The 26,870-nt window shown below is 38.8% G+C and overlaps 1 protein-coding gene and 1 long non-coding RNA gene across 4 annotated transcripts in view; one reads left to right on the plus strand and one right to left on the minus strand.

Annotated features, from left to right (window-relative positions):
* Kras (KRAS proto-oncogene, GTPase) overlaps window positions 1-26,276 on the minus strand; it is a 35,106-nt gene extending 8,830 nt beyond the window's left edge. For 2 of the 3 annotated variants that reach the window (XM_076568295.1, XM_076568293.1), the window contains exons 1-4: window positions 26,140-26,276; window positions 22,711-22,832; window positions 9,686-9,864; window positions 7,627-7,786 (exon numbers count right to left, since the gene is read on the minus strand). In XM_076568295.1, coding sequence (XP_076424410.1) covers window positions 7,627-7,786; window positions 9,686-9,864; window positions 22,711-22,821 — 450 coding nt within the window. In that variant the 5' untranslated portion in view covers window positions 22,822-22,832; window positions 26,140-26,276. Of the gene's footprint in view, window positions 1-7,626; window positions 7,787-9,685; window positions 9,865-22,710; window positions 22,833-26,139 lie in introns of those variants that run through there. The other variant, XM_016008321.3, reaches the window with a different exon arrangement.
* LOC143272570 (uncharacterized) lies at window positions 207-24,828 on the plus strand. Its single transcript, XR_013050243.1, has 2 exons — window positions 207-354; window positions 2,621-24,828. It is a non-coding gene; the product is annotated as an uncharacterized LOC143272570 (long non-coding RNA).
* Window positions 26,277-26,870: the final 594 nt, after the last annotated feature.

Raw genomic sequence — 26,870 nt, forward strand, 5'->3', positions numbered from 1 at the left:
TTGAGAATTTTTTCTTTTAAGCAGACATCAGATTGAATAAAATTGAGGATGCGGCTTTAAAACATGAGCTAGAACCTGGTTTGTTCTCAAAAGTATTTAATTTTTTTATTGGAATTAAGAGTTTAACATTTTTAATTAGGAATCAGAGGAGACTGTAAAAAGCCTAACTGTATGTCTGTCTCTGTTTCTCAATACAATAACTGAAGTTTGAGGAACTGCCTTGGACAAAGGAAGACAAGTGATCTCCATACACCACAGATGTCACCTTCCACCCAGTTGGAGAGCAGAGTGAGAGGCAGACTAGGGACATGAAGCCTTGCTAAAACCAAACCCAAAACCCATGTCCCAACCAAGGTGAGTCCAGACACTGGAACCTCCAGTTTCATCTTCAATTAGGTACTTTCTAATCAATTTCTAAGTCCCTATGTCCATCTGAGACTGGTACACAGTGGATGGGTAATTACAGTATTTAAATAAGTTAAAATAGGAGTTATTTACCAAAATAAGAAATTCCACAAACTATTTGAAATAAATGATAGGAGCAAACCTTTTGTATCTTATACAAGTCTCAAACAGCCTGCAGAGAACTGCCCAGACAACACTGGCTAAGGGGGTTCTTTGTAATTATGTGAGAATGTGCCGTACTTTATGTTCATGAGTGTTTTGACTGCATCTGTGTCTGTGCACTTTGTGCACACCTGGTGCCTTCAAGGTCAGAATCAATCAGATGGCCTAGAACTGGGTCACAATGGCTGTGAACCACTTGTATGGAACTGAACCCAGAACCTCTGAAGAGCAGGAAGTGCTCCTAACTGCTGAGCCATCTCTCCAGCCCCTCTAATGGGGTTTTCTGACTCAAGGCTGTGGTATAAAGCTATAGCAAGGAGAATCATAAACAGCCTTTAGGGAGAGAAAGGTTTTCAACTTTCTCAAAACAGAAAATTAGGCAATAGCCTAAAAGGCACAAAGTACTTATAACTGTAATGCTAATTTCATCAGAAAAATGCACCACCAAAGTAGAAGTTTATCTAAGAGAAGTCCAGAAACTTCACATACATGTAGTACAAATTCAACCTCAGATGTAATATTCCATTCTTCTTTAAATAAAAAAAAAAAAGATAAATACTTAGGAAAGCTGGCATATTTTACTACATATTTAATTTTAAACATTTTATTTCATTTTAATAATGAATTGCTTACATAGGGGACTGGTATATTATTTTTCTACAATTGGTAAAAATCAAAGTTTTCATTGAACCAAATGTGATAAATGTATCTAGCACCTAAGAAGCTAATATAACAAAAACAATTTATAATTTTAAATTCAATCAGGCATTCGGTATTGAGGGCAGTAAGTCAACAACAAAGGATTGATTTTTGCATGTGTAACTCATTTGCTGCCTTCAACAGTTAAGAAAAAGATACTTCAATTATTTAGGGCACATTAAGTTTTACAAATCTCAAGAATGTATTAAGAACCACTTCAGTGAAGGTCAGTAATTTACCTTTAAAATTCATAAAATTGAGTTTCAGTAAACAAGCAGGCATTTAAATAATGATTCCATATTAAAATATATACTTCTGGCTAATACCATGTGCCATCCAGTGAAAAATACTCATTTAAAATGATCTAATAATAAAAATTATTATAGTTCTAGAAAAATCTTTTCTAAAAAATATTTCAATGTGTGTACAGGTGTCTTTGGAGGCCAGAGCTGGAGTTACAGGTGGTTGCTAGCCACCCAAGTGGGAGGCAGGAACCAAAGTCATGTCCTCTCAAAGAGCAGCAAGCACTCTTTTTTTTTGGGGGGGGTGGGGTTCGAGACAGGGTTTTTCTGTATTACAGTCTGGCCTGCCTGTCCTGGAACTCACTCTGCAGACCAGGCTGGCCTCTGAGATCCGCCTGCCTCTGCCTCCTGAGTGCTGGGATTAAAGGTGTGTGCCACCACTGCCCGCTGTAGAGCATGCTTAATACCTGAGCCATCTCTCCCGCTCTCCAATCCAATCTTATTTTAATAGAATCAATTTAATCAACTAACTACTTATCCTACAGAGGAAGAAACATTTTCAACTTTTAAAAATCACTAAATGTGGCATTTAAAATACATCCCCACTTGTATCTGCGTGTACTAGTTTTCAGTAGTTTTATCATTCATTCTCAAGGCAAAAGTTTTACTATTTATTCATTCTTCAAAAAGATATCAAAAATGTTCATATTATATAAAATAAGTTATTTAAGATAAATTACCTGCAAAGCATTTAAAATGTAAAGCAAGACTAGTCAATTTATATTTTCATAAATAATTATTCTCTTTTAACTTGAAAGCCAACGAAAGAAATTCTCCATATATTTATATATTTATTTATACAGAGAAAGAGACAAACCAGGCAAAAGCTCATATTTTCTTAAAATCTTAAAGAATGTACATCTTTATTCCTTCTTTTTAAAAAAAACTTACAATGTCAATGTAGAGGTCAATGTGCTATGAAGGGAGGAAAAAGAGGGATCTGTCCTCTAATTTAACAGAAGCAAAATTTGAGTTTAACAGTTTAATGTGTCTGCTTTTTTAGTGTGAGCATCCCCATCACCAATACAAGAATATTTGATTTTTGTTTCCAGCAATGCAGAGAGAGAATTGGAAGCCAGTAATTAAAGAGACAACTACCCATCACCAGGAATTCAGTATTAGGATCTCAGTGGCCAAGATAATTAATAACACAAAAAATAGTTACTACAGAAAAACTTTCCATTTCTTAGTTTTATGAATATAAAATTTAAATTTAAAAGTTATTTACCACATTTTCCATACTTAGTTATTCCTTGAAAATAAGCTTCAAAGTTATACTGACATCAAGAACTTGAAAACAATGTTATTTACCCTCATCCTACCACCAGCACTCTCTCTTACTTCTAAACACTACATATGGTACATGACTATAATGTAGACTACTGATTTTAATATTCTGAACTTTGAAGTAACATTTAAAAATAAGATAACTACAACTCCTTGTTAAACCCTTAAGGTGCATAGTGGTTTGTCCTTGAGGGTATAACTTATTGCCACATTTGCTCACTTTAAAGGAAAATGAAAATATCTATGTATAAACAAGAGTATTCAAGTTTAAGTATGTAATTCTTTTTTAAACAGAGTTCTGACAATATTTTGAGCACAAAGCAGACGAGACTATGGAAACAGAGCACCCCCTTAGAGACCTGCTAACAAACATTTTCATTTGCTCTCAGTAAGTGCATTTTTATCATTGTTTTCTTCCCTGTTGAATCTGCAAAACACCGTGCAGAATTCTGTCAAGGGAATGACATGCATGTAGCACCAACTGTGGCTTCACACAAGCACACTGGCCTTCTGGGAGAGGGGTGGAGAAACCAGACCTAGTTCCCAGTACCAACCTCACCTCCCTGCCTTTCCTCCAGAAGCCCTGTCAAACTATAACCCATCTCAGGACTACTGAAGTACAACCACACAGCAAGTGTTCAGTAACTGTCCACTTCTAACTCCAAGTTCAAAACACTGACCTCACAGGGAAAAGAACAATTATTAGATAAGGTACCTGAGGTTTTAAAATTTGTTTTGCTTTCTTAAACAGTTTTATGATAAGCTTTCTTTCTGAGAGGCTTTCTATCAACTAATTTTATATATCTAGAAATTAACAACAAACCAAGAAATTAATGACTATTGGGTGACTTTTAAGTTTGGAAACTAACTTTACATTGCTCAAATCAAGACCACCAAATGTAAAAAAGCTAGACTGGCTATTCTGAGACCCCTGCTTATCATCTACCTGACACCAGTCACTCTGACTTTTGTTTTTAGCAGCCTGGCAAACTCACAACTAATCTCAAAGTGTTAGAATCTCAAGGTGTTAGGGGTTTCAGTCTCAACAGCCTTTTCTGACATGAAGTCCAAAGGAATCAGAAAAATCTGTCAGTTCCTAAGTGTCTTGATAATTGTGAAGTATCAATCTTTCTAGACTATGAATATCAGGGCCACATAATAGCATACCAGCAAATTTAATTTAGTTTCTTTACCCATTCAGATAAAACCACAAAAATAGCTAAGCACAATGCCACACATCCGTAGTCCCAGGGACTGGGGATGGGGACAGACGGACGGACACACACACAATCAATCAATCCACCTATCTATTTATCTACCAATCACCGATATCTATCTATCTATCTATCTATCTATCTATCTATCTATCTATCTATCTATCTATATATCTATCTACCTACCTACCTACCTATCACCTACCTATCTACCATTATATACTGGTAAGTTAATGTGTATTTTAAAATTAGCAAGTAATGTACTGGTAAAAATATATTCTGCAACCCTTATCTTAAAAAGTAGTAAAATATATTTTTTTTTTTCACTAAATACACAAATTTCGCTTTAAAATGGTAAAATCAGGTTGTAACTTTTAGGTCAAGGGTCTTGTGTAACTACTAGAATCTCATCAACTATAACCTAGAGGTTGAAATTAGCATATTCCAGCCAATTATAGGCAGGATCAATTGTTCTGGTATAAGCTGACAAGGAGTATGATATTTTCAAGGCTTCTTAGGGAAAATGATGTGTTAAAACACCACGTCACTATCTGGGCCCCTGCAAAAAATGCTCGCCGTGCCATGACTTACATCTTTGAGAACTTCTGAATGAACGTTCAGTTCCTATTACCATAAATACATTTTTTTTTTTTTGGTGCTTTTGTTAAGCTCATGAACAAGAACAGGTTGCTAACAAAATAGAATAAGGACATATATATTTAATTAAAATAACAAATAAGCAAATAAAAGATAGTAACAAAATACTCCCCCAAAAGGAGCTTCAAATTTTCACAAAAACTGGAGATGTAAAATTTATTAAAATGTACACTGTATATTATAAATTACCAAAATTATTTGGAGTAGCTCTTTAGAATCTTCTAAAACTTTATAAATATCAGTTTCAAGAAATATTAATGACTCTTCAAAGCAAATTAATTTCTAAACAAATCAAGTACATTGAAAAATGAGTATCTAAGTTATAGTTTAGCAACATACTGTTACATAAAAGAGACCAACAGAATAGGGTATAAATACAAGGGCTAAGCATAGCTTAAGAATTTCTTGTGTATCTTACCTCTATACATGTTAGATGACTCAAACTAACTATCTAAAAGGCAAATTTAAGCTAAGCAAATTTAAGTTAATTTCTGTACCATATGTCTTTAAACTGACAAAGTAAGCTGGCACATGCCTGTCATCCCAGCACATGGGAGGTAGAGAGGCAAGAGTTCAAGGCCAGCATCTGCTACATAATGAGTTTGAGATTTGCCTGGGCTGTACAACTGTCAAAACACTAAAACCATACAAAAATGAACAAAGCAAAAAAATCTTAAAAGGTGTGTAGGTATGAGAGAGAGAGAGACAGAGACAGAGACAGAGAATACACACTGTTAAAGCTAAAAGGCTATTTTAAAAGGAAGCAGGCAGCGTTCTAATCAATTATGAACATAGTACACTAAAGCATTTCTGTCACACACAAATAATAAATTCAATGCAGTTATTTTAATTTCTTCTCAAGTGAGAAGTGGAGAGCAACACTAAGATATCCAGGAGTCTCTCTGCACTGTGCTCTGTGGCCTTTCTCCTCAGCCAGCACTACAGAAGTGCAAAGAAGTGCAGGACCACGGGCTTCAACACAAACCACCTGGATTAGAGTTTGGGTTTTGACTTGAAAAGGTCAGCCGATTTGTGTGCATGTTCAAGTATGCGAGGCTCTTCTGTGTCTCGGGCTTTTCCTTTTCTTTGTGAAATGTCAGCTACAATGATCACTAGTATAAAAGGCATCTTTCTTCATAAGTTTAAACAATGCAAGTAGTAAAATGTTAATGGTCAAGTCTACATAGTAGGTTTTTAGATGTTTTCAAAAAAATTCTTACATTTCATATTTGAATCCTTTCAAAAGAAGTGTTTCTAATGTAAAAGAAAGTCACAGATATTACTATAATTCTGTTTTCTGAAATGCTTTCTGAGGAAAATCCAGGAGACTGGTCAGAGAGGACAAGGAAATAGAACACAGAATCAAACCTCTTCCTGTCTTTAGAGCATGGGATGGACATGAATGAAACAACTCCTCTATCGTGAAGCCAAGTAATGAACATCAGATCTCTGTCAAGTCTTAGTCAACTAAGAACACACTGGCACCCAGGAGACACCCATGTGACAGCCAAACTACAGAAATTCATTTTTTAATTCAAATGAAGCCTTCAAACAGAATTCACTATTTTATTTCAATATTCACCCTATCTGTACAAACAAGAGGCACATTATGACCTCCTAGGGAAATTTTCTTTGTATTTCTCCATCCAGCTGCATGTTTGAAATTTGTTTAAATTTTTACATCTCTCACAAAATTCAGTAACATTTCTAGGATGACTCTTATATACTTGGTCATGAAATGAAGTGCTCCTCAATTTTTTAAAAACTCATCACAGAAGTTGAACTTTATAAAATCATTTTATGGAGGTTCCCATAAAAGCTCCAAATAAATTTATGAACTATAAGTTGACTAATTACCCAGTACATGAAACTGTTTTCCATCAAGTCTTTATGAACTCATTTCTAGGACTCTTTTTCCTATATGCTAAATTGTTACTGCAAACAAATGATGTAATTATCAACTGAAGTTTAAAATTATTTTTAAAATGAAGATGATTTTGAAACAAAATTCAGGCTCTGACATGTACCTTTGTCAGAACAATGTAGTGAGTAATTTAAGAATGTCTATTCACTTTCTAAATATTCCCTTATTTTAATAACAACTTTCTTTCTAAGAAATAGATCTCCAACAAATTTCTGCCTAAATATAATTCTTCAAATATAACAAAATTTAATCTAGAAACATAAATTCTTTTTTTGTTTGTTTTTTCAGTTTGTTTTTTTGTTTTGTTTTTTCGAGATAGGGTTTCTCAGTGTAGCCCTGGCTGTCTCGGAACTCACTCTATAGACCAGGCTGGCCTTGAGCTCACAGAGATCCACCTGCCTCTGCCTCCTGAGTGCTGAGATTAAAGGTGTGTGCTACCACACCCAGGTGAAACATGAATTCTTAAAACTGCTTTTAAAATAGTACACTCAAAATTGATTCCACTGTTATTTGTCTTTATCATTTAAGTGGGAATTTTTTCCCACATTAATTCTTGAATCCTAAATGTAAAATGTACTCTAAGAAAAATTTTCAGTATGAAAAGAAAACAAAATACCAGGCATAGTGGAGCATACCTGTAAGCATGCATCTAGAAGAGAGTCAGTTCCCAGGCTGGGGAACATAGAGAGACCCTATTTCAGTCCTTGCCATAACAAGAAGAAAGAAAAAGTAAGAAAGAGAGAGAAATTAAAAAACAAAAACAAACAAACAAACAAAACCCTCAAAGGAATATCATGGTACCTGGATAAAAAGTGCTGTCCACTCAAGAGAAGACATTTGCCAAATAAACATTATTTTATACTGTATGTCAGGATAATAGTGAGAAAGACAGGTGAATCACACTAAATGATAAAATACAACAGTTATGCTAGCCTTCACACCCTCAAGGACTTACATTTGTTCTAGTTGTACTTACCTGTCTTGTCTTTGCTGAGGTTTCAATAAATGGAATCCCATAACTTCTTGCTAAGTCCTGAGCCTGTTTTGTGTCTACTGTTCTAGAAGGCAAATCACATTTATTCCCCACTAGGACCATAGGCACATCTTCAGAGTCTTTTACTCTTTTAATTTGTTCTCTGGGGAAAAAACAAATTTGAAACAGAAGCATGAGCGACACAAAATATTTCAAACTTCGCCCTCCATTTCTGTCCTACAGAACTTTACTGAGAGTTTTCTTCATATAAATTCCAGTTTCCACCATACCAAATTTTCCTCGCTTCTCTTACTTGTTTCTCCAAGACAAAAAATCTTACATATCTGTTCAAAACTCAAATACTGATAGTCTCAACTACAACAGAAAGGATTCATTCGCATGAGTGTATACAACAATAAGAAACATACTGGAACGTTCCAAACCAAAATTTGGTTTAAAATTGTCTTAGAAACATGATACATAAGTATGTATCATACAATTGAAAATATTTTCACCCACTGAGTATGGTCCCGGCCAGCCAAAGCTGTATAGCGAAACCCTGACTCAAGAGTAAGTCTGTGCTTGTTTTTACCCAACATGAATTATCAGCATTCACACAACTTGCACCTCTTCCTGCCATCTGTGGGAAAATATCCTGAGGACCCCGAATGAATGTTTCAAAGTGGGGATGGTACCAAACCCTTCATATACTATTTCCCCTGTATGTACATATCAATAATATAGTCTAATTGATAAGTATAGGAAGAGACTAAAAAACAAAAATTGTAACAGTATGTAATAGAAGCTATTCAAGGATTAGGCATCATTTATTCCTAGAAATTTCTAATTAGTATTTTCAGACTTTGGTGAGCATGAGTAAATGTCAAAGAATTAAACTATGGGTAAGGGGGACTACTGTACTACTCAAGAGAGAAAGATAATCATTGGAAAGATTGATTTTAAGTTTAATTTTTAATCATATATACATGTGTCTGTGCATAGGTATGTGCATGTGAGTTCAGGTGTCAGTGGAGGTCAAGAGTATAGGATTCCTTGGAGCTGTAGTGGTCATGAAATGACTGACACTGGGAATTAATTCGGGTCCTCTAGAAAAGCAACACATGTCAGTAACTGCTGGGCCATCTCTCCAGCCCTGAATACTTGATTTTTTAAAAAGAATAACACTAAAGAAACTACGATGTATATTCTTTAAAAGTCCTTCTCATGTGTTGTTGTCAATGTAATGTGCAAATAAATTCTAAACTTAGAATAAAATTGTATTCCCTCACAACTTTCCGTGAATGTCTAAGATGCGACTTGGAAGCACAGTAGAGCTGGTTCCTATCCCCATGTGGTCGCTACCACAAAGCTCACCTCTGCACCACTATAGAAAAGTACTTCCCACTCACTTCATCCCTATCACCAGGCCACTGCTCTTAACTAAGATGCTACTGTCTTACGTGGCACAGCCAGGAAGGGGGATATTGCTTAATGAACAGTGTAATGACTACTGTAAACCCTCAAGGAAAGATGTAGAAGACATTTCATAGAATGATTAAGTAATCTTATATACATTTGTCACTTTTCAAATAAAAAACAAGTAACTGCTCTAATTCTCAATCTCTTGCACACTCTAAATGTATTTTTTAAAAAACCACATGCTTATCCAACCCATGAAATTCTATAATAATATATGATTACTTTTAAGACCATCTGAGTGGCACCATCTCAAAGCATCTTTCCAGGTTGCTGTTTCTGGTTGGTATTTTTATGTATCTAAAACATTAAAAGCCTTATTTTTCTAGTACAGGGAAATATGAGAACAAAGGCTCTGGCCTCAGAAGGGCCTGTGCTCAGCCAGCACTACCACTATCTGCACAAGCTGGGACAAGTAATGCAACTGCTGCAAGCCCTAAGAACTGCACTTGTAAAACTAGAATTCTGTGACACAAATGTTTTCAAATTTAAATAGATTATATGGGCATAACAATTAGCAAAGAATCAATAAATGAAAGCTATCATTACTTCTGAATGCCAACTTTCATATTCAACTTAAACCCACCTATAATGGTGAATATCTTCAAATGATTTAGTATTATTTATGGCAAATACACAAAGAAAGCCCTCCCCAGTCCTCATGTACTGGTCCCTCATTGCACTGTACTCCTCTTGACCTGCTGTGTCGAGAATATCCAAGAGACAGGTTTCTCCATCAATTACTACTTGTTTCCTGTAGGAATCCTGAGAAGGTAGAAACACAGTCTGGGTTATTATAGTGCATCTTTAAAAAGGTGGACATACCCAACTCAGCAACAGATTTCCCCCACTCAAAATGGGAAAAGCACTTCAGATAATCTCCAAAGTAGACAAATGGCCAATAAGCACTTGAAGACATCATTAAGAGAAATGCAAACCCAAACCATGACACACCATTTAGCACTCATTAAGATGACTACCGTCCGGCAAGTACCTTGGGAGGCAGAGGCAGGCAGTTTCTGTGAGTTCAAGGCTAGCATGTCTACACAGCAAGTTTCAGGTCAGCCAAGTCTCCATAGTGAGACACTGTCTTAATGCCCCCCACCCAAAGAAACAAAAACCAACAAGTCAAGGGCCCCCAAAGATGATATGACAAAGACCCATAAAGAAAAATCTTCCAGAAAAATCTGCCAATCCCTGTGGGTAAGCCAGTAAAGTAACTTCATAAATTTGAAGTACTCTGAAAACAAACTGTTTATTTCCTTACTTAAAAATAATCATCACATTATCAAAGTTCACAATACCAAAGTTCAGTCAATTTAAAATAGATTCTATAAGGAAACTAGTTAATGATGGAGCAAAGAGAAGCACCAATATTTCACATTTTAAATGAATGTTATTTCCTGCCTTCAAAGAAGGTACATCAGGGTAGCAAGTTACTAATATCCTCAGTAAATTAGGACAAAAAAAAGTCACTTAAACTCACTCAGCACAGTAACAGAATAAGGAAAAGTTATTCCATGTAGTCCTCTTATCCCCAGCCAAAGTGCCATATTTTCCCTCTGTGAGGTAGTATAAAATTTCAAAATAAAATTGGTGGAATTAAACCATTTCTGGTGATAAAATGAGGCACATTTCTTTTGGAAAGCAATTCTGTACTTATTTATTTGTTTGTTTGTTTATAGCATTACAAATGTTCATAGCCTTTGAAACAACAGCATGTATGATGATTTTAAGGAAATAACAGTTGACTTAAAAATGACAGTTATCCACTAGCAAGGTATCCTAAAAGGTGTTACAAAAATTTACATAGGTATTCAACAATAACTAAAAGTATTACATCATTATCTATTCTCAAAATGCACCAGAAATCCAGGCATCCACCACCACCACCCCTTAGTTGTCCCCTAGTACACATACAGATACAGATTCAGACACCCTTAGTCCACAGGCAGCTGTCTTGTCTGTGGCAGCCACTGGTTCCTAGCAGGTATCCTTCCTGTCCTCTTAAGATCTGTTTTCTTCAAAATTTTAAAATTGTTCCAGCCCCTCTCCAACATTCTGCTAAAGATACTGCATATCTAAAATGAAACCACACAAAAACTACTGCTTCCAATATATTAGTTTGCATGAAGAGTTTTTTAAATCAACAGTTTAGTTTTAAATCCTTTTCAGTTTTTTAAAGTGTCTTCTAGAACCAAATGTGAGTTTAAGATAAGCTTTTAAAAGCTATAAATTTTAATAAGATAATGGAGTCATTTTTAACTATAAAATACTAACAAATTTAATACTAGTATTTTCATTCAAATCATACAGAATATAGATTTTTATGTAAAAACATCATCAGAATAACATGTACTATTTTAGAACATTTATGATATGGAAAAGACTAAGAACAGCTGAGTTTTTCAACTATCTTAAATTTTGGACCATGAAGAACTAAATCAAATGAGGTACAAATGTTAAGTTATGACAAAACAGCCAGGCTTTGAGGCACACATCTGTAATCCCAGGGAGGGAGGAGGCCAGTGGGAGTTATTATTATACAGTGAGTTTAATGCTAACCTGGGCTACTTGAGAAAACTCAGTATCAAAAAAAAAAAAAAAAAAAAAAAAAAAGGCAAAAAGTTGGTACACAAAGGATATGCATTACATCACTTTCTCAAACAATGAGAATATAACCATTCATCACTACTAACAAAAACTTCCTATTTCTAGTTAAAAAATAATTTTGATAAGCTAAAAATTTGTGTGGTTTTATCATGCATTTCTTTGGAGAATAATGTTAGTTTTTATATCTTCCTACTTCAGCCATGCCTTGGTTCCTTCGTATCTTTTTTTTTATGTTGACTTGTATGACTTTTTTTTGAGACAGAATTTCTCCGTGTAGACTTCGCTGTCCTAGAGCTTATTCTCACAGGCTGGCCTCAAACTAACAGAGATCCACCTGCCTCTGCCTCCTGAGTGCTGGGATTAAAGGAATGTACCACCACCACCTGTCTGCCTTTAATGTTGTAATGAACATAAACTTATCTGTGGAATCATTAAGAGGAATTGGGGCAGAGAGGGACAAACCACTCAAGACAAAGAAAACTCAATGACCAGAACAGTTTATAGTTTTCTAGTGTAACTGAATATATTCAGCATGCTCATTTTTTAGAATAATCAACTTGGGAAAACAGGCAAAGTAAACAGAAAACTAGCTCATGAAACTTTGGCTGAAAGGGTTCCTACTACTATCAATAGTAATCCAGCAGCCAAGGTGTGCTAAGTCCTTCTTTATGTGCCACACAGCATGATAAGTACATTGCAGGTACTATCTCATTCGATCTCCACCTTCAGGCTGTGCCTTCCTTTCTTTATGAATAGAACTGTTGAAATATCAGCTCATGTGTTATTTGAAGATTTACTTCTGTAGTGGTTTGCTGTTTTCTTAACATGTATTACAAGTATTTTTCACTGCTTATAACATCTATAGGGAAAAATTATGAAATTTACTTCCTCTGTTAATAGTCATGCACTTTAATTTATTACATTTCTCAAGATTTGAATCCATTAAAGAATGTGTTCTATACCACTGTTTATTAAGGTTGTATGGTCAGTTCTCAGATAGCTAGAAATATTCACAGCAGCTTGGTATGATTAATAACAGAACAAAATCAGGCAAGACTGGGGCTGAGGGGTACATGTCTGTAATCCCAGAAGTCATTTGGGAGGCTGAGGCATGAAGATCAGGAGTTGGAAGTCAGGGTGTGTACTGAGTTCAGTTCAAGGCCAGACTCAGCTATATGAGACTCTTTACAAACAAAAAGAACTGCAGGGAGGGGAACATGGCTTTCCTACCTACTCTGCTGTACTCCAGGACAGCCACTGCGATCCTAAAGGTCACATCTTCGGCCAGGCTTACAGCTCCCTAATCTAAAACCAGAAATGTTCTAAAGTCTAAAACACTGGATGTTCAACCAGTGAAAATGCACAACCATTCCAAAAATCCTAGAAACTGAAATTTGAAACTGCTGTGGAATAATCTTTTTGTACGCTGTGAAGGTGTGTCTTTGCCAAGGTACCTTCTGATTGGTTTAATGAAGAGCTAAATGACCAATAGTTAGGCAGGAAGAGGTCAGGTGGGACTTCTGGGCAGAGAGAGAAGAGGAGATGAATCTAGGCTTGGGAAACACTAGAGGACCCAGAGAGGAAACAGCAGTTGCAAGATGAAAGAGAGGTAAAAAGCCACGAGGCAAAATGTAGATTAATAGAAATGGGTTGATTTAAGTTATAAAAGCTACTGGGACAAGCCTAAGCTATAGGCTGAGCTTTCATAATTAATAAGTCTCCATGTCTTCTTTTTTAATTTTTTTTTTTCTGGTGAGCTGGTGGCCCAAAGAGATATCCATTGGCATGACTTATTTTTGGTTCTAAGCATTCCATGTAAGATATTCAATCTGTACTCAGTTTTTGTTTTTGTTTTCTTTAAAAAAAAAAAAAAAAAAGATTCTGTTTTATCTTTGACTTTCCTTTCCCTCCCTTCTTTCCTTCCTCTCTCTCTTTTTTCTTTCTTTTCCTTTTCCTGGAACAGGTAGCCCTAGAAGTTGCTATACAGAACAGACTGTCCTAGAACTCAGACAGATGGTCTACCTCTGCCTCCGAGTGTTGGGATTAAAGGCATGTACTACCATGCCTGCCTGGTGGGTTTGTTCTTCTGAGACAGTATCACTATGTAGTCCAGACTGACCTCAAATTAAAAATCTTCCTGCCTCAGTCCCCAAGTGATAGAATTACAAGTGTGTACCAGCACAATCAGCTCAGCCTGTAAATGGAGGAAGTCAATCTGAGGAAAAGAAATGAATGTAAGCAATTAAGGAAATGGAAATGTTACCACTAAACAGTACAAAGTGCAATGGTACCGTACAAGAGATGAAGTGTGCTTATATGACTCAAGAAAGACAGGGGGAGGAGGTCACGTAGACAGCAGCAGAGAAAATGTACAAGAAGCAGGAAACACTATGCTAAGTACCACAGATTCAAAGAGTTCAATACATCTTAGCTTAGTGGGAATAAGAGCAAATAGCAGGGAGTAAAGCAGGGCAACCAAGCAAAAGCCAGCTTGCAGAGTCCTGCACACTGCATGGACTCTGTCCAATTATCCCTGAAATGCTTAGGTAGGAAGGGGCACTTAAGATTCTCCATCCTAACTGCAAGCATTGCAACAAATTGTAAAAGGTGAGTTTGTTGTTTTTTCCTTCCAGATATTGCTTTAGCTCAGCACATATACCCAGAGGTACCAGCAATAGTTGCAGGTGAAGCCTCTGCACCATTGGGCACATTCTGAGTTTTTAATTTCAATATCCCCCAAATCTTTGCAGCAATTCTTTATCAGGGATGGTAGCCACTTCTGGATGTTATCATATTAGTTCAGTGCTGTCTTTCTGCTTTTTAGTCTCCTAATACCTAATTAACTAATCCTCCATATGAAGTTCTCAATATGGAAATATCAAGTGCACTTCTGACTTCAATAACTGTTCAATACAGAAGGGAGAGAGGAGGAACTAGGGGAATAAAGAAATTACAAGAGACAAAAGAACATTCCTAAGGTGGCCACAGCAGTAGGGATGAGAAGGCTGTCCAGCTGTGAGAACACTTAGCTGGTGTAACCGGCATGGCTGCCCTCAAAGGTGGCTGGTGGAATGTAGAAGTGGTACAGCCGCTGTGAACAATAAATTGGCATGTCCTCAACAAGTCAAACACAAGGCCAATCTCAAGAGAACTGAAAGAGATGGTCACACAAAAATCTGTACATAAATGTACAACAGAACTATTATTCAACACAGCCCTAAGGAGAACCCAAATGCCCATTAATTGATGAAAGGATAAACAAAATATGGTATGTCCATAATAGAGTTCTACCCTGCCATAAAAAAGAATGAAGTGCTAATATTGTAACAAGGATTAAACCCTGAAAACATGTAAAGTCAGACACCAAGAGCTACACTGTATATGCACATGTGACAGAAAGCAGTTAATGGCTGCCAGGGAGTGGAAAGAGAAGGCTTCTGGTGTGATGAAAATACCCTGTAACTAAATAGCAGTGATGTAACCCTGAGAAAGGACTAGCCATCACTGACTGCATATTTCAAAAGGTTATTTTGTTCTACATGATTTTCAGCTCAATGTTTTAAAGACAGAAACATAATGAAGTGTAGAGATGGGTGTAATTTTAATTCTCGATGTTCACAGGTTGCCCTACTGGGTCTGACATAAAGACATCTTGAAAGGCAGGTCTCAGTGTTCAGAACAGAAAACTAAGCTAGAGATAGGCCTGGAGTCTTTAGCTACAGGCAACTATAGAACTTTCCTTCCCTGTGGTATAGAAAACTATTTGTGGTCTTGGCAAACTACTTCATCTCCCATCTACTCCAAGCCATTGTTCTTTCGATAAAAAATGGATATAATCATACAGCTGAAGATTAAAAACAACAATCTTCATAAAATGAAAAGTGCTATAAAAAGTTAATTATAATTCTTTAATATAGTATATCAAGCATGCTACTACTGACCAAAAAAGTAGGACACAGGTCATTGGCACTAGCAACTGTCCAGAAGCGCATCTTATCCTTATAAAATCATAAGAAATCTGTACTTAGAATGATCTTTGCAATTCAAGTTACCATATCAAAACACAGTAGGTCTGGACAAGTCCAAGGAAGGAGAACTAAAACCAACAGTTCAGTATTTCTATTTTGATTGGTGAACAAGGATATTAAAAACCTTGAGTTCATGACAAAATGTGAGATTACAAATTTTTTAAAAGAAGGGTTAAAGAAAGCCAAAAACTTATTTTCCAAATTCTTAGAATTAGGATAACTCTTTACATTCAAGAAAATAAAATGTGTACTACTCCTATGGGATAAAACTACCATTAGTTCAAAAATCTGAATAAACACAAGGAAGCGGGATTTTGAAAACAAGAATATTAAAAGACATGTATCTACAACCTTCTGAAGTCACAGGGTGTTTTCCCACCAATTACTGTTTGTGTCAAGGTAAGATTAGGGAGCTGAAATGACCATAGAGCAGTCTTAATAATTACAGATATCAATGTAATTCTCATGTTTTATACAACTCTCTCTTTACCTGGCCTTGATGTCAAATTTCTTAAACCAAGAGTGCATCCTTACTGTTAAACACATTGTAACTGTAAAAAGAGGGAACTCTAATCACAACAATCTGATAATCTAAAACTTTAGTGCTCTATCTTCAAAATCAGTATTTATACTTCCTTAGCTCCAATCGAATGTAACTACTTTTGGGGTTTATGTATGTATATTCACTTTTAAAAACTGAAGAGCACAGAGGATGAAGGAGTAATTAAGTTTGGTTTTAAATAAACAGTGTTCAGCATAATGTGCTGTGGCCCAGCCTATGTAATAGACATTTTTCAATGATGATAGTACATATAAACTTACTTAATCTTTTCCAATAATTTGAAAATATAACTTGTATGGACAGATCATAATTTTCCATTGGCAGACATGTAGTTATTTTCATGTTTTATTTTATGTGGATGTGTGTATGCCCGAGTATATGTAAGTAAATCATGTACATACAGGTACCGGAAGAAGCCAGAAGGAGGCATCAGATGCTGGAGAGCTGGAACTGCAAGCTGCCCAATATGGGTGCTGGCAACCAAATCTGGGTTCGGTTAAAAATCTTTACCAGCATAATAAACATTCTTGTTGAAAAACATATATTTTAAACATTTAGCAATTAAATCCACAGGATAACTTTCTGAGAAGCTGAATTACCTAGTCAAAGGACATACATTTTATATTTTGGTATGTGTTGCCAACACCACCAGAGTTTGAAGTTATGTGGACAAGAGCATGCGCTGTGCAGATTTCTCCAAATTCTCCCTAGCAACTATGCTAATTCTATCTAATATTAAAGTATGTTACATTTTTCAAAAAAATATTTTTATTTTATGTGTCTGAATGCTGTACTGCTTGGTTTTTTGTTTTTGTTGTGTCAACTTGATGCAGGAAGGGGCATCCGGGAAAAGAAAGCTCAATTGAGAAAATACCTCCATCAGACTGACCTGTGTGGTGATATTGTGTTCCCCAATATATTGTGCACCCTAAGAAATTTATCTGGGGTCAGAGAACAGAACAGTCACTACATAGACATAGAGGCCAGAAAATGGTGGCACTCACACCTTTAATCCTAGCATTCTGAAGGCAGAGATCCGTCTGGATCTCTGTGAGTTCAAGGCCACACTGGAAACAGACAGGCATAGTGACTCATACCTTTAATCCCAGGAAGAGATGGCAGGAAGCAGAAAGGTATATAAGGCGTAAGGACCAGGAAGTAGAGCCTGGTTAAGCTTTTAGCTTTTAGTTAACCAAAATAGTTTGGTTTTCAGTAGTTCAGCTGAGATTCATTCAGATGAGGACACAGAGGTTTCCAGTCTGAGGAAACAGGATCAGCTGAGGAATTAGCAAGGTGAGGTGGCTGTGGCTTGTTCTGTCTCTCTGATCTTCTAGCGTTCACCCCAATACCTGGCTCCAGGTTTGTTCTTATTAATAAGGCTTTTTAAGATTCATGCTACAGGCCTGTAAGCCAGAATGATGACTGATGTGGGAGGGTCCAGCCCTCTCTGAGTGGTGTCACCATGAGCAGGTAGTCCTGAACTGAATAAGCAGATAGGCTTAGCCAGCCATGGAGAGCAAGCCAGTAAGCACCATTCCTCCATGACCTTTGCTTCAGTCCCTGCCTTGAGTTCCTGCCTTGACTTCCAACTTCATGATGGACTTTATTGGTCTGAAATTTTCAAAATTAAAAGTTGAAACCATTATCTAAGGCATTATGCATCACTAACTCTCTCAGTATTTATCACTATTCATTACTACTAACTTTATTAAATTAAGATCACAATAAGAGGGTATGGGTTGCTCAGCAATTAATAGCATATACTGGTCATGCAGAAGACCTGAGTTCAGTTCCCGGCACCCATGCCAGCTAAGAAATCTACCAAGGAGCTACATTCCAGCACAGAGATAAGAAACTAATGGTCTCAAAGGATAAAGTCTTGGATCACTAACTTAAATTCTGCTCCTAAAAAATACATATAAAATGAATAGGCATCATCAAGGGAAGGATCTAGCTAGTCTTTTGGCTCCTTAATGTTTCTCTAATCCTCAGGAAAACTTCATGGGACAAAGTGAGCTTTGAATAATATTTTATGAATTAAGGAATTCCAGGTTTTCTTAAAACCTAGTCATAAGAATCTCAGATACACAGCCAATAAATTTTTAAAATTCAGGTCTAAATAAATACTAAGTAAATACTCAACACTAATCTAAAAACACTGCCTGATTTTTTTCTAGTTAGACAACTCAACTAGTCTACAAAATGGGAACCTTCTGTTTGTCATTTTGAACAAGCCCTTCCTAGAACCCTTTGTTGACACACAATGCTTCAAAGTCCACGCAGTGGCCCCAGAGCACAAGCAGGTAAATTCAGAGCACACTGCAGCTTTTAGTCCTTTCATCCAACAAGTTAAGCCCACCAGTGCTCACAGGGAAATGCAGTCTGTTCTCCTATTCGGTCTCCTTTCCTCTTGTACATATGTCATCTACTTAGCTAAGCCTACGTAATATACATAGTAATCTCTGTATCAGTGTTAGCAGAGTAAAACCCATGTAAAAAATGTTAAGTTATTAATTACATATAAGACACCCAAGTAAAGTTGATAGATTTATAAACTGATATAATCACAGGTTGTATCTATAGCAAAAAACAACAAACTTGAGCTTTCATTGTTATTTATTATAAAAGCAAGTAAGTTACCAGTAGAGGGCACTCACAAAAGGGAGAAGAGCTGGTCACAGCTTTAAACAAAACTGCTTTTAAAATAAAACTATTTTCAAGTCAGTGTTTTAGTCAACTTTAGAGTAAAATAACATAATGCATAGCAACTTAACTTTACAAAAGGTGAACTTAAATCTATGTCATACTTGAAAACCAAAATAAAAGTTACCACTGGGGCATGAATCTGATAGTATGAGCAATGTTTAAAGCTATATGCAGCACATAGGCTTTATTTAATCTCAGAACTGATGTGCTGGCTAGTTCATTCTTTGCTATTTCTAGCTGAGTATTGTTTGGGGACTTCCTATGAGACTGTAATAACCGTGTCCCTCTAACAAGATAATTGTTTCTTTGAAGAACTTTAGTGGACTTCATGAAAAATAACAATATTTCAGAACAAGTCAAAGTGATCCTCATGTATACTGTCTCCATTGTTAATATGGTCTAGGGTCACACCTATGTAGTTCTCCATTGTGTATCTGCCACAGGCTGTCATTAGTCAATTAAATTCAAGTCACAGTATACTGATGAATAATCTAGAAGATGATTAAACATTTTCTTAGTTGGAAAAACAGCTACTTTCTTACCTTTAAAAGATAACCATAGTGGTCAGGTGGCAGTGGCGCACACCCTTAATCCCAGCACTCTAGAGGCAGGTGAATCTCTGAGTTTGAGCCCAGCCTAGTCTACAGAGTGAATTCCAGGATAGCTAGGGGTACCCAGAAAAACCCTGTGTATATAGATTTATAAACTGATATAATCACAGGTTGTATCTATAGGTAAAAACACAAACAAACAACAAACAAGTTTTTTTGAAACCCTGTCTAGAAAGAAAGAAAAAAAAAAAAGCAACAACAAAAATACAATAGTGGAAATATCACTTGTTTTCAGAAAATTTAAATTCAGTCTTACCACTAAATAGCTAAATATCCTTAGTCCGATTAGAATACCTCCCAAGTTCAGAGATAAAAATCAAATTTTTTCACAAAGTCTAAGTCACTAAAATAAAATTTAGTGATATTATCATTTAAATTTTTAAAAGACTTCTTGCCTTTTTTTTTTTTTTTTTTTTACAGTAGAGAAACTAATGGAATTCCAAAAGTACAAGCACTTCATCCCTAGTCCTTCTTTTATTTTTCACTTTAAGATAGGGTCGCACTATGTTGCCCAGGCTGTCCTTGTACCGAATCTGTAACCCAGGCAGGTCTTGAACTGGAAATCCTCCCGCCTCAGAGTAGTATCTGCCACCAGACCCAGCTCCCATGAATTTTCTCTCTGACCACATTTTTCATCAATAAAACTTTTGGTAATGGTGTGAAGCTGGCACTTTTATTTAACCAAGTCTCTTTAAGCTCTTTTGCCTTTCTCATAGATGAACTACCCAAAGAAACTACCTTGTCAGTTTCCTCGAGACTCACCACAGCTTGTGAGATAAGGGTGATCTCTGATACTTTTCTCCAGATGGCTAACTACCTGGGGATGTCAGTTTCAAAGTTCACAGGGTATCAGTGCTCCCCAGAGTCAAGTCTTCTGGCTTGGCAGAAATCATACTCAGAGTTAGAAATTTACATGTAGAAACCTTTTCTACCTTCCTTGCACATAATGGATTGTTAGCAAGTCTGAGCTACAGGTTTCCTAAGCTATTTTAGCCTGCATTTCTGACCTTGTTCTGTGTGTCTATATTCATGAAGCTTTAGGACCTGACAGGAGAAAGCACAATGCACTCACTCAGATTTTCAAGGAAGATGATTACTTCTGTTGAAATCATTTTCCAAATCCCAGGAAAACTTCCACACATCACATGTATTATATTAAAACTTCCTTTTACATTTGATTTAAATGGTAGAACATACCAAGTAACTGTGGATTTAGAATACCAATCAAAACAGGTGAACTTTTTGATCTTCCTCAAAGAAAAAAGCAGAACTACGTACAGCCCTGAACTGACTTGTCAAAATAAATGTAAAAGGATTCTACTTCACCAATGCAACTTCTTAAAAACTGGAAACCAAATAAAAGTCTTTCTATGCTTAAGTCAAATCTTTACAAATGAGCATTCTGCTTTGTTTGTTTGTTTGTTTGTTTTATTTTTTGATTCAAGGTTTCTCTGTATAGCTAGTCCTATACTGTCCTGGAACTCACTTTGTAGACCAGGCTAGCCTCGAACTCACAGAGATCCACCTGCCTCTGCCTCCCGAGTGCTAGAACTGAAGGCGTGCACCACCACCGCCCAGCTCTCTGCTCTATTTTTTGGAGGGAGGTGCACTACTAAAATTATTTGACACTTTCTAACAGTTCTTTTTAATCAACCTTCAATGTTTTAAGTTACATAAACATTTTTCCAAGCTCACCAATGCCCTCAAAACCCATCTCAGCACAGTGTTTCTTCAAGACACAGAGAGACCCATAACAGTAAGGTGACCTACTTGAGATTTCATAGCTTATGATTCCAATGCTCTACAAAATTCTTCAGAACTGATTTTTGTTTCTTTTTAAATTGGTACATGAAACAGGGATATAGAGGGTAAAGGATCGCCTAGCATATCACAAGCCCTGGGTTTGACTCCCCAGCACAGCCTTGCTGGAGCATGGAGGCACACAGGCCACTTAAGAGGTGGAAGCTGGAGGGAGGACCATGACTCCATGCTAGGCCTCAGCTAACTGAAGGCCCACCTCAGGGTACATTAGCACCTACCTCAAAAAACTAGAAATGGAACAGTAGGACAAAGAATAAAAGCTAGGACTGGGAAGTCCACATCCTGCAGTAAAGATGTCTAAGAAATAATCTAACAGTAAAGGCTATTTCAAAGGCAAGATAACATTTACTTCTTGTTTCACTGATGTTAATTTAATATATTTAGATCACACATAAAATGTGTGAATAACCTTGTGAAAAATGAGCTAACAAGCACAGTTAAAGAAAAGCCCCTCCTGCTGGTCTTAGAGGTTGAATAAACCCTTCTTTGCTATTGCCAGCAATAGGACATACTACCTGATTTTTCAAGATCTCTTCCAGGTTTTCATTTTATTCTTTAGCAGTTGGCCTTTAATTGGTTAAGATTTTATGGAATAAAAAATATCTGAAAATAATTCTGAAGATCTTATTCATCAAACTATATTAAGTTTAAAAAACTCAACCATCAAATGATTCTATTTTTCTAGTATAATACAATTTTCACCATCACAGCAAAATTCTAAGAAACCCATAAAAATGAAATGCATTCAAAAAAATAACTTGCACTAGGCATAGTGGTACACATCTTTAATCCCAGCATTTGGGAGGCAGAGGCAGGCAAGGCAGGTGGATATATCTCTGTGAATTCAAAGCTGGCCTGGTCTACATAGTGAGTAGTGAGTTCTAGGGCAGTCAGAGCTACATAGTGAGACCCTGACTCAAAAATAACAAAACGACAACAACAACAACAAAAAAAAAACCTGCAGCTACAGATCAAATGCAAAGCTATATTCTCACAAAACCATGAAACATACTTACCAAACTGCAAATACAAGGACACAGTGGGCACCTTAGCCCTTATTCTCTGTGACATTCTCTCGAAAGTAGGGCTCTTTGCATCTATGGTTACCTACCACTCAGTTTAAAGCCTTAAAACTAAAGGACATCACATATAATTGAAATAAATTTCAGTATAATTTTCTAATAAATACAAAAATGATCAGAGGTATCTTTTTTATGCAAAGGATGATCGTTCTGCACAAACCATATGTAGAATATAAAGCAAGATTTACCTCTATCGTAGGATCATATTCATCCACAAAGTGATTCTGAATTAGCTGTATCGTCAAGGCACTCTTGCCTACGCCACCAGCTCCAACTACCACAAGTTTATACTCAGTCATTTTCAGCAGGCCTTATAATAAAAATAATAAAAATGTAACTAAATTAGAACATGTCTCACACAAGATTATCAAACACTTATCAATACTTTAATACTCACCTTTTTATGTAAAACTCTAAGGTATTCTGAAACACAGTGACTGCAGATGTACAAAGGAGTAAGCTATACTTATTTACAACTCCCCTCATCAACACTTCATAAAAATACAGGGAAACCAGTTCCTTCATCCTGTATTCATCCAGCGTGTTTGATCACACAGCCAGGTTGCTGTTTTGTAGCAGCTAATGGCTCTCAAAGGAATGTATTGTGACTTCACTAAGGATGAGTGTCTGCACAGCGCTCTATACCCTGTGGACACACCTGCATAAGCTTGCTGACAGCTATCCCCACATCCACCCTTGCAGTATTCCTGGTTGACTGGATATTAAAAGTTGCAAGTAGGTAGCCTAAGAGCATCTTTGTTGGAGCCAACAGTTGCAGAATTCTGTTTTAAAGCCATCGGAACAGTTCTTTCATGATAGGCAACAAAATAGGAGTCTGGTGTCAAAACCGAATTGTGGGGAAAGAAAAACCTAGGCAATGAGGCAAATAAAGATAATATTTGATGACATTTTTATCTTTAAGTTACCTGTGGGGAAAACAAAGGTTAAAAAGTAGTTTTAAGGATTTGGGATCAACTATTTGGTATAACTCATCAGATCAATTATAACATATAATCCTATATGAGTACTAAAAAACAGTTACCTCTGCACAAGAAAAATAGAGTGGAATTCAGAGATAAACACTACTTTTGGCAAGAAAAAAAATGTGAAAGACGTAAAGAGTTTCTCAGTAGCCCCTGCAACTTTGACTCTGCTTACAGTACACTGTCTCCCGACAGGTGCAGTAAGTACTGGCAAATTATACAGTTAATAATCCCCAAATAGAAAAGATCTGTTATTTTTTAGTCGCTATTACATGAAGACATTTTCTCTCCTTTCCCTTATACAATACATATTATTACAAATAAAGGGGCATGGCTGTAAAAGAATGGGAGTAAAGCCACATTATTATAGAATAAATAGTTCCAGATCAATGTATGTGTATATAGTGTAAATAAACACGAAATACACAGTCTACTTAATTGATGAACAAGAATTATTCACCCAGGTACCAAGAGAGAAAAATGTAGCTGTTTTTCCAACATATTGTCCTCCTCACCTTGTGCCTGAGCCCCTCGATAACAGAAACAAGGTCAGAAAACACTGTCCCCAGCCCTTCATCCAACTCCCTGTCCTGCTCTGCCCCACCTATCCTTTCTTGCTGCGTGTCTGGGGCCATCCTGGGAGCCAGTTCTAACATAACTTACCTGTTGGCCTTCAAGTATTATAACAAATGTAGGCCATGGCAAATGAGATAGATGAAAAGAATCACATGGAAATATGACCTTTGCCCCTCTCTCCCACAAATAGTGTGGCTAGCTTACAAGAGCAATTCAGGAACCCAACGGGTTCCTAAGACTTTGTGTGGCAGGGAACACGAGGTTAAAACTATTTTTATAGCAATTGTTTTTTAGCCTTCTAACTGTAATTTTACAAATGCAGGTAGCTTTCTGGGCTCTAGTCACAATAAGAGAATGCAGGTATAAGATGCACGTATAAGTGAGTACAATCATCTCCTATGAAGACATACAATTAAACAGGTTGCTAATGTGTAAACAATGCCACTCTAATTCTTATTTTGCTTTAGAAAAGTTATTTTTCATTGAAAATGCATCCATGTTACCAATAGACATGTTATTTCTAGTTCTAAATTAACTGAAACCTAAAAATTGTTTCTTCTAATGTGGTAAATACTGATATGTCCCCCCAAAGGATTTTTGAGACCCTCAATAATTATTTAAGGGTGTAAATAAGTCCTACAGACTAAAATGTTGGCTAACTTAGGGTACACTGTGAACAGATACTGGATCACATGTGTGATGATTAGAGACACATCTCCTGGTACTTACTGATGCACTAGTTTTTGCTGAAGATAAAAATTCTTAAGTCAGGTTTTTTAAACCTAGTAATATTTAAGTCTACGAGAAGAAAAAAAAGTCTTACTCAAAGAAGAGCTTAAGCCAGAAAGACGCACCCTCCCCCCCCCCCCCATTACAAAAGGTAGTAAGGGGTGTGACTGGGACTAGATCCCAACAATTTTGCTAATTTTTTTAAAAGGTGTAAAATTAAATTACTACCTGACACCTCTTAAAACCAAGGATGCTTGAGGATGGCTACAGTTTCAAAGTACATATATTGATACCACGCATGTTTGATGTCTATTGTCTATCACATGGGGGGGGGGGGGGTCAGCAACCTGGCTGGCCCTTCCTCGAAGAGTGACACCAAGTCATATGGTTAATTCCGAAGTGGTTATTATGACTTTTCAACATGTCTCCTCGGATGATTCTTCCACGGCAAACATAGCATGTCATTCTGTTTTTAACTCTTTGCCTTGATGAGAATCCAGCTTGGCCGAGGCTGGCTCAGGACTTGGGCTGTAACCCACCAGCCCGAGAGGCTTTCGCAGTGGTCCGCCCGAATGCCACAATGAACCCCGGAGTCGGGTTCGCAAAGGGCGAGAGGGCAAACCCGCAAGGCTACAGGGGACAGGACAGCAGGCGACTCAAACCTGAAGCTCCGTGAGCAGGGCTGCCCGCGCGCGCTCCACTCAGGGATAGCCCCCTGCCTCGGCTCTCGCCGTCCCTCCGCGTCCTCCCCACACAAAGCCACCCAGACCTGCCGCATTAACTTTTCTGCTTTCCACTGCGGGTCGCGCGCGGGCTTGCCGCGCAGGGCGTGGGCCACCTGTTCTGCCACCGCCGTCGCCTCCACCTCCACCTCCTCCTTTGTGGCCGCGGCAATGTCACAGCCCACACATGCGTGGGGGAGGGGAGCGGTCGCGAACTCGGCGGCAGATGCATCCCCCCCCCCGCCCGCCCGAGAACCCCCCGGACCTCGGGCCGCGGGGGCGCCAGCCCTTCCCGCCGCCACCTCCCCGGGGGCTCGCGCCCGGCCGGGGGGAGCCCGCGCGCCCGCCCGCCCGCCCGCCCGACAAGTTAGCCGGGCGCGGATGCCGGCTGCAGCCGAGGCCGGGCGGGGAGGCCGGGGCGGCGCGGAGGGCCGGCCGCGGCCCGGAGGAGGAGGAAGGAAGGCTCCCCCGTCCAGGAAGCGGCGGCCGCCGGCCTCGGCGCCCCGCGCCCGCCTCCCCGAGCCGGCTTCATTCAGCGCCGCGGCCCCGCCCGGCCGCGCCGAGCTCGGCACCGGGCAGCGGCCCAGGAGCGCCGTCCGCGCCCTACCTCTCTCCGCGCCGCGGAGCCGCCGCGCCTCAGGCTCCCGCCGCCGCCGCCTTCAGGCCCGCGCCACGCTCGCTCCGGGTCCGAAATGGCGCGGGAGCGGGGACTCCGGGCCGAGCCGCCGCCGCCGCCTTCCTCTGCCGCCTCAGCCGCCGCCACAGCGCTGCCTCCTCAGCCGCCGCGGCCGCCGCCTGCCGAGTCGAGCCCCGAGCGCGCGATGGGCCCGGCGGGCGGGCGGGCGGCCCCAGAGAGCAGGCCGATCGATGCGCTCGGCGCTCCGCGCTGCCTCGGCCGCGCGCCCGCACCCGCGCGCACGCGCGCTGGGGAGGAGGGAGCGGCCGCGGCGCTGTGAGCCCAGCCGGGGAGAGCGAGGGCGGGAAGCGGCGGCCGGGACCGGGGCTGGGCGGCGGCGCGCGCGGCTGCTGCTGCGGCTGCCGAGGAGGCGGTGGCCCAGGCGGACCCCCCGACCCCCCGGGCTCGCGCTTCGGGTCGCCCCGCCTCGCCGCTCGCACGCGGCCGCCCGCTGCTCCTCCGGGCGCGCGCAGCCCAGCCGGGCGCGGACCTCAGCGGCTCTCCGCGGGAGCCCTGCTCATTGTCGCTTTGCTGGCCGGTCTGGAGCCTGCAGCCTTCTAACCCGCACAGGGTCTCTCTGTGTAGACCAGGCTGGCTGTCCTGCCCCGGAAGCCACAAGCAGAGCTGGTTTGTAAGAACTGCTCTTGTTCCACAGGACAGAT

Source organism: Peromyscus maniculatus, chromosome 3 (genome assembly GCF_049852395.1).
Source record: "Peromyscus maniculatus bairdii isolate BWxNUB_F1_BW_parent chromosome 3, HU_Pman_BW_mat_3.1, whole genome shotgun sequence".
Taxonomy (NCBI): domain Eukaryota; kingdom Metazoa; phylum Chordata; class Mammalia; order Rodentia; family Cricetidae; genus Peromyscus; species Peromyscus maniculatus.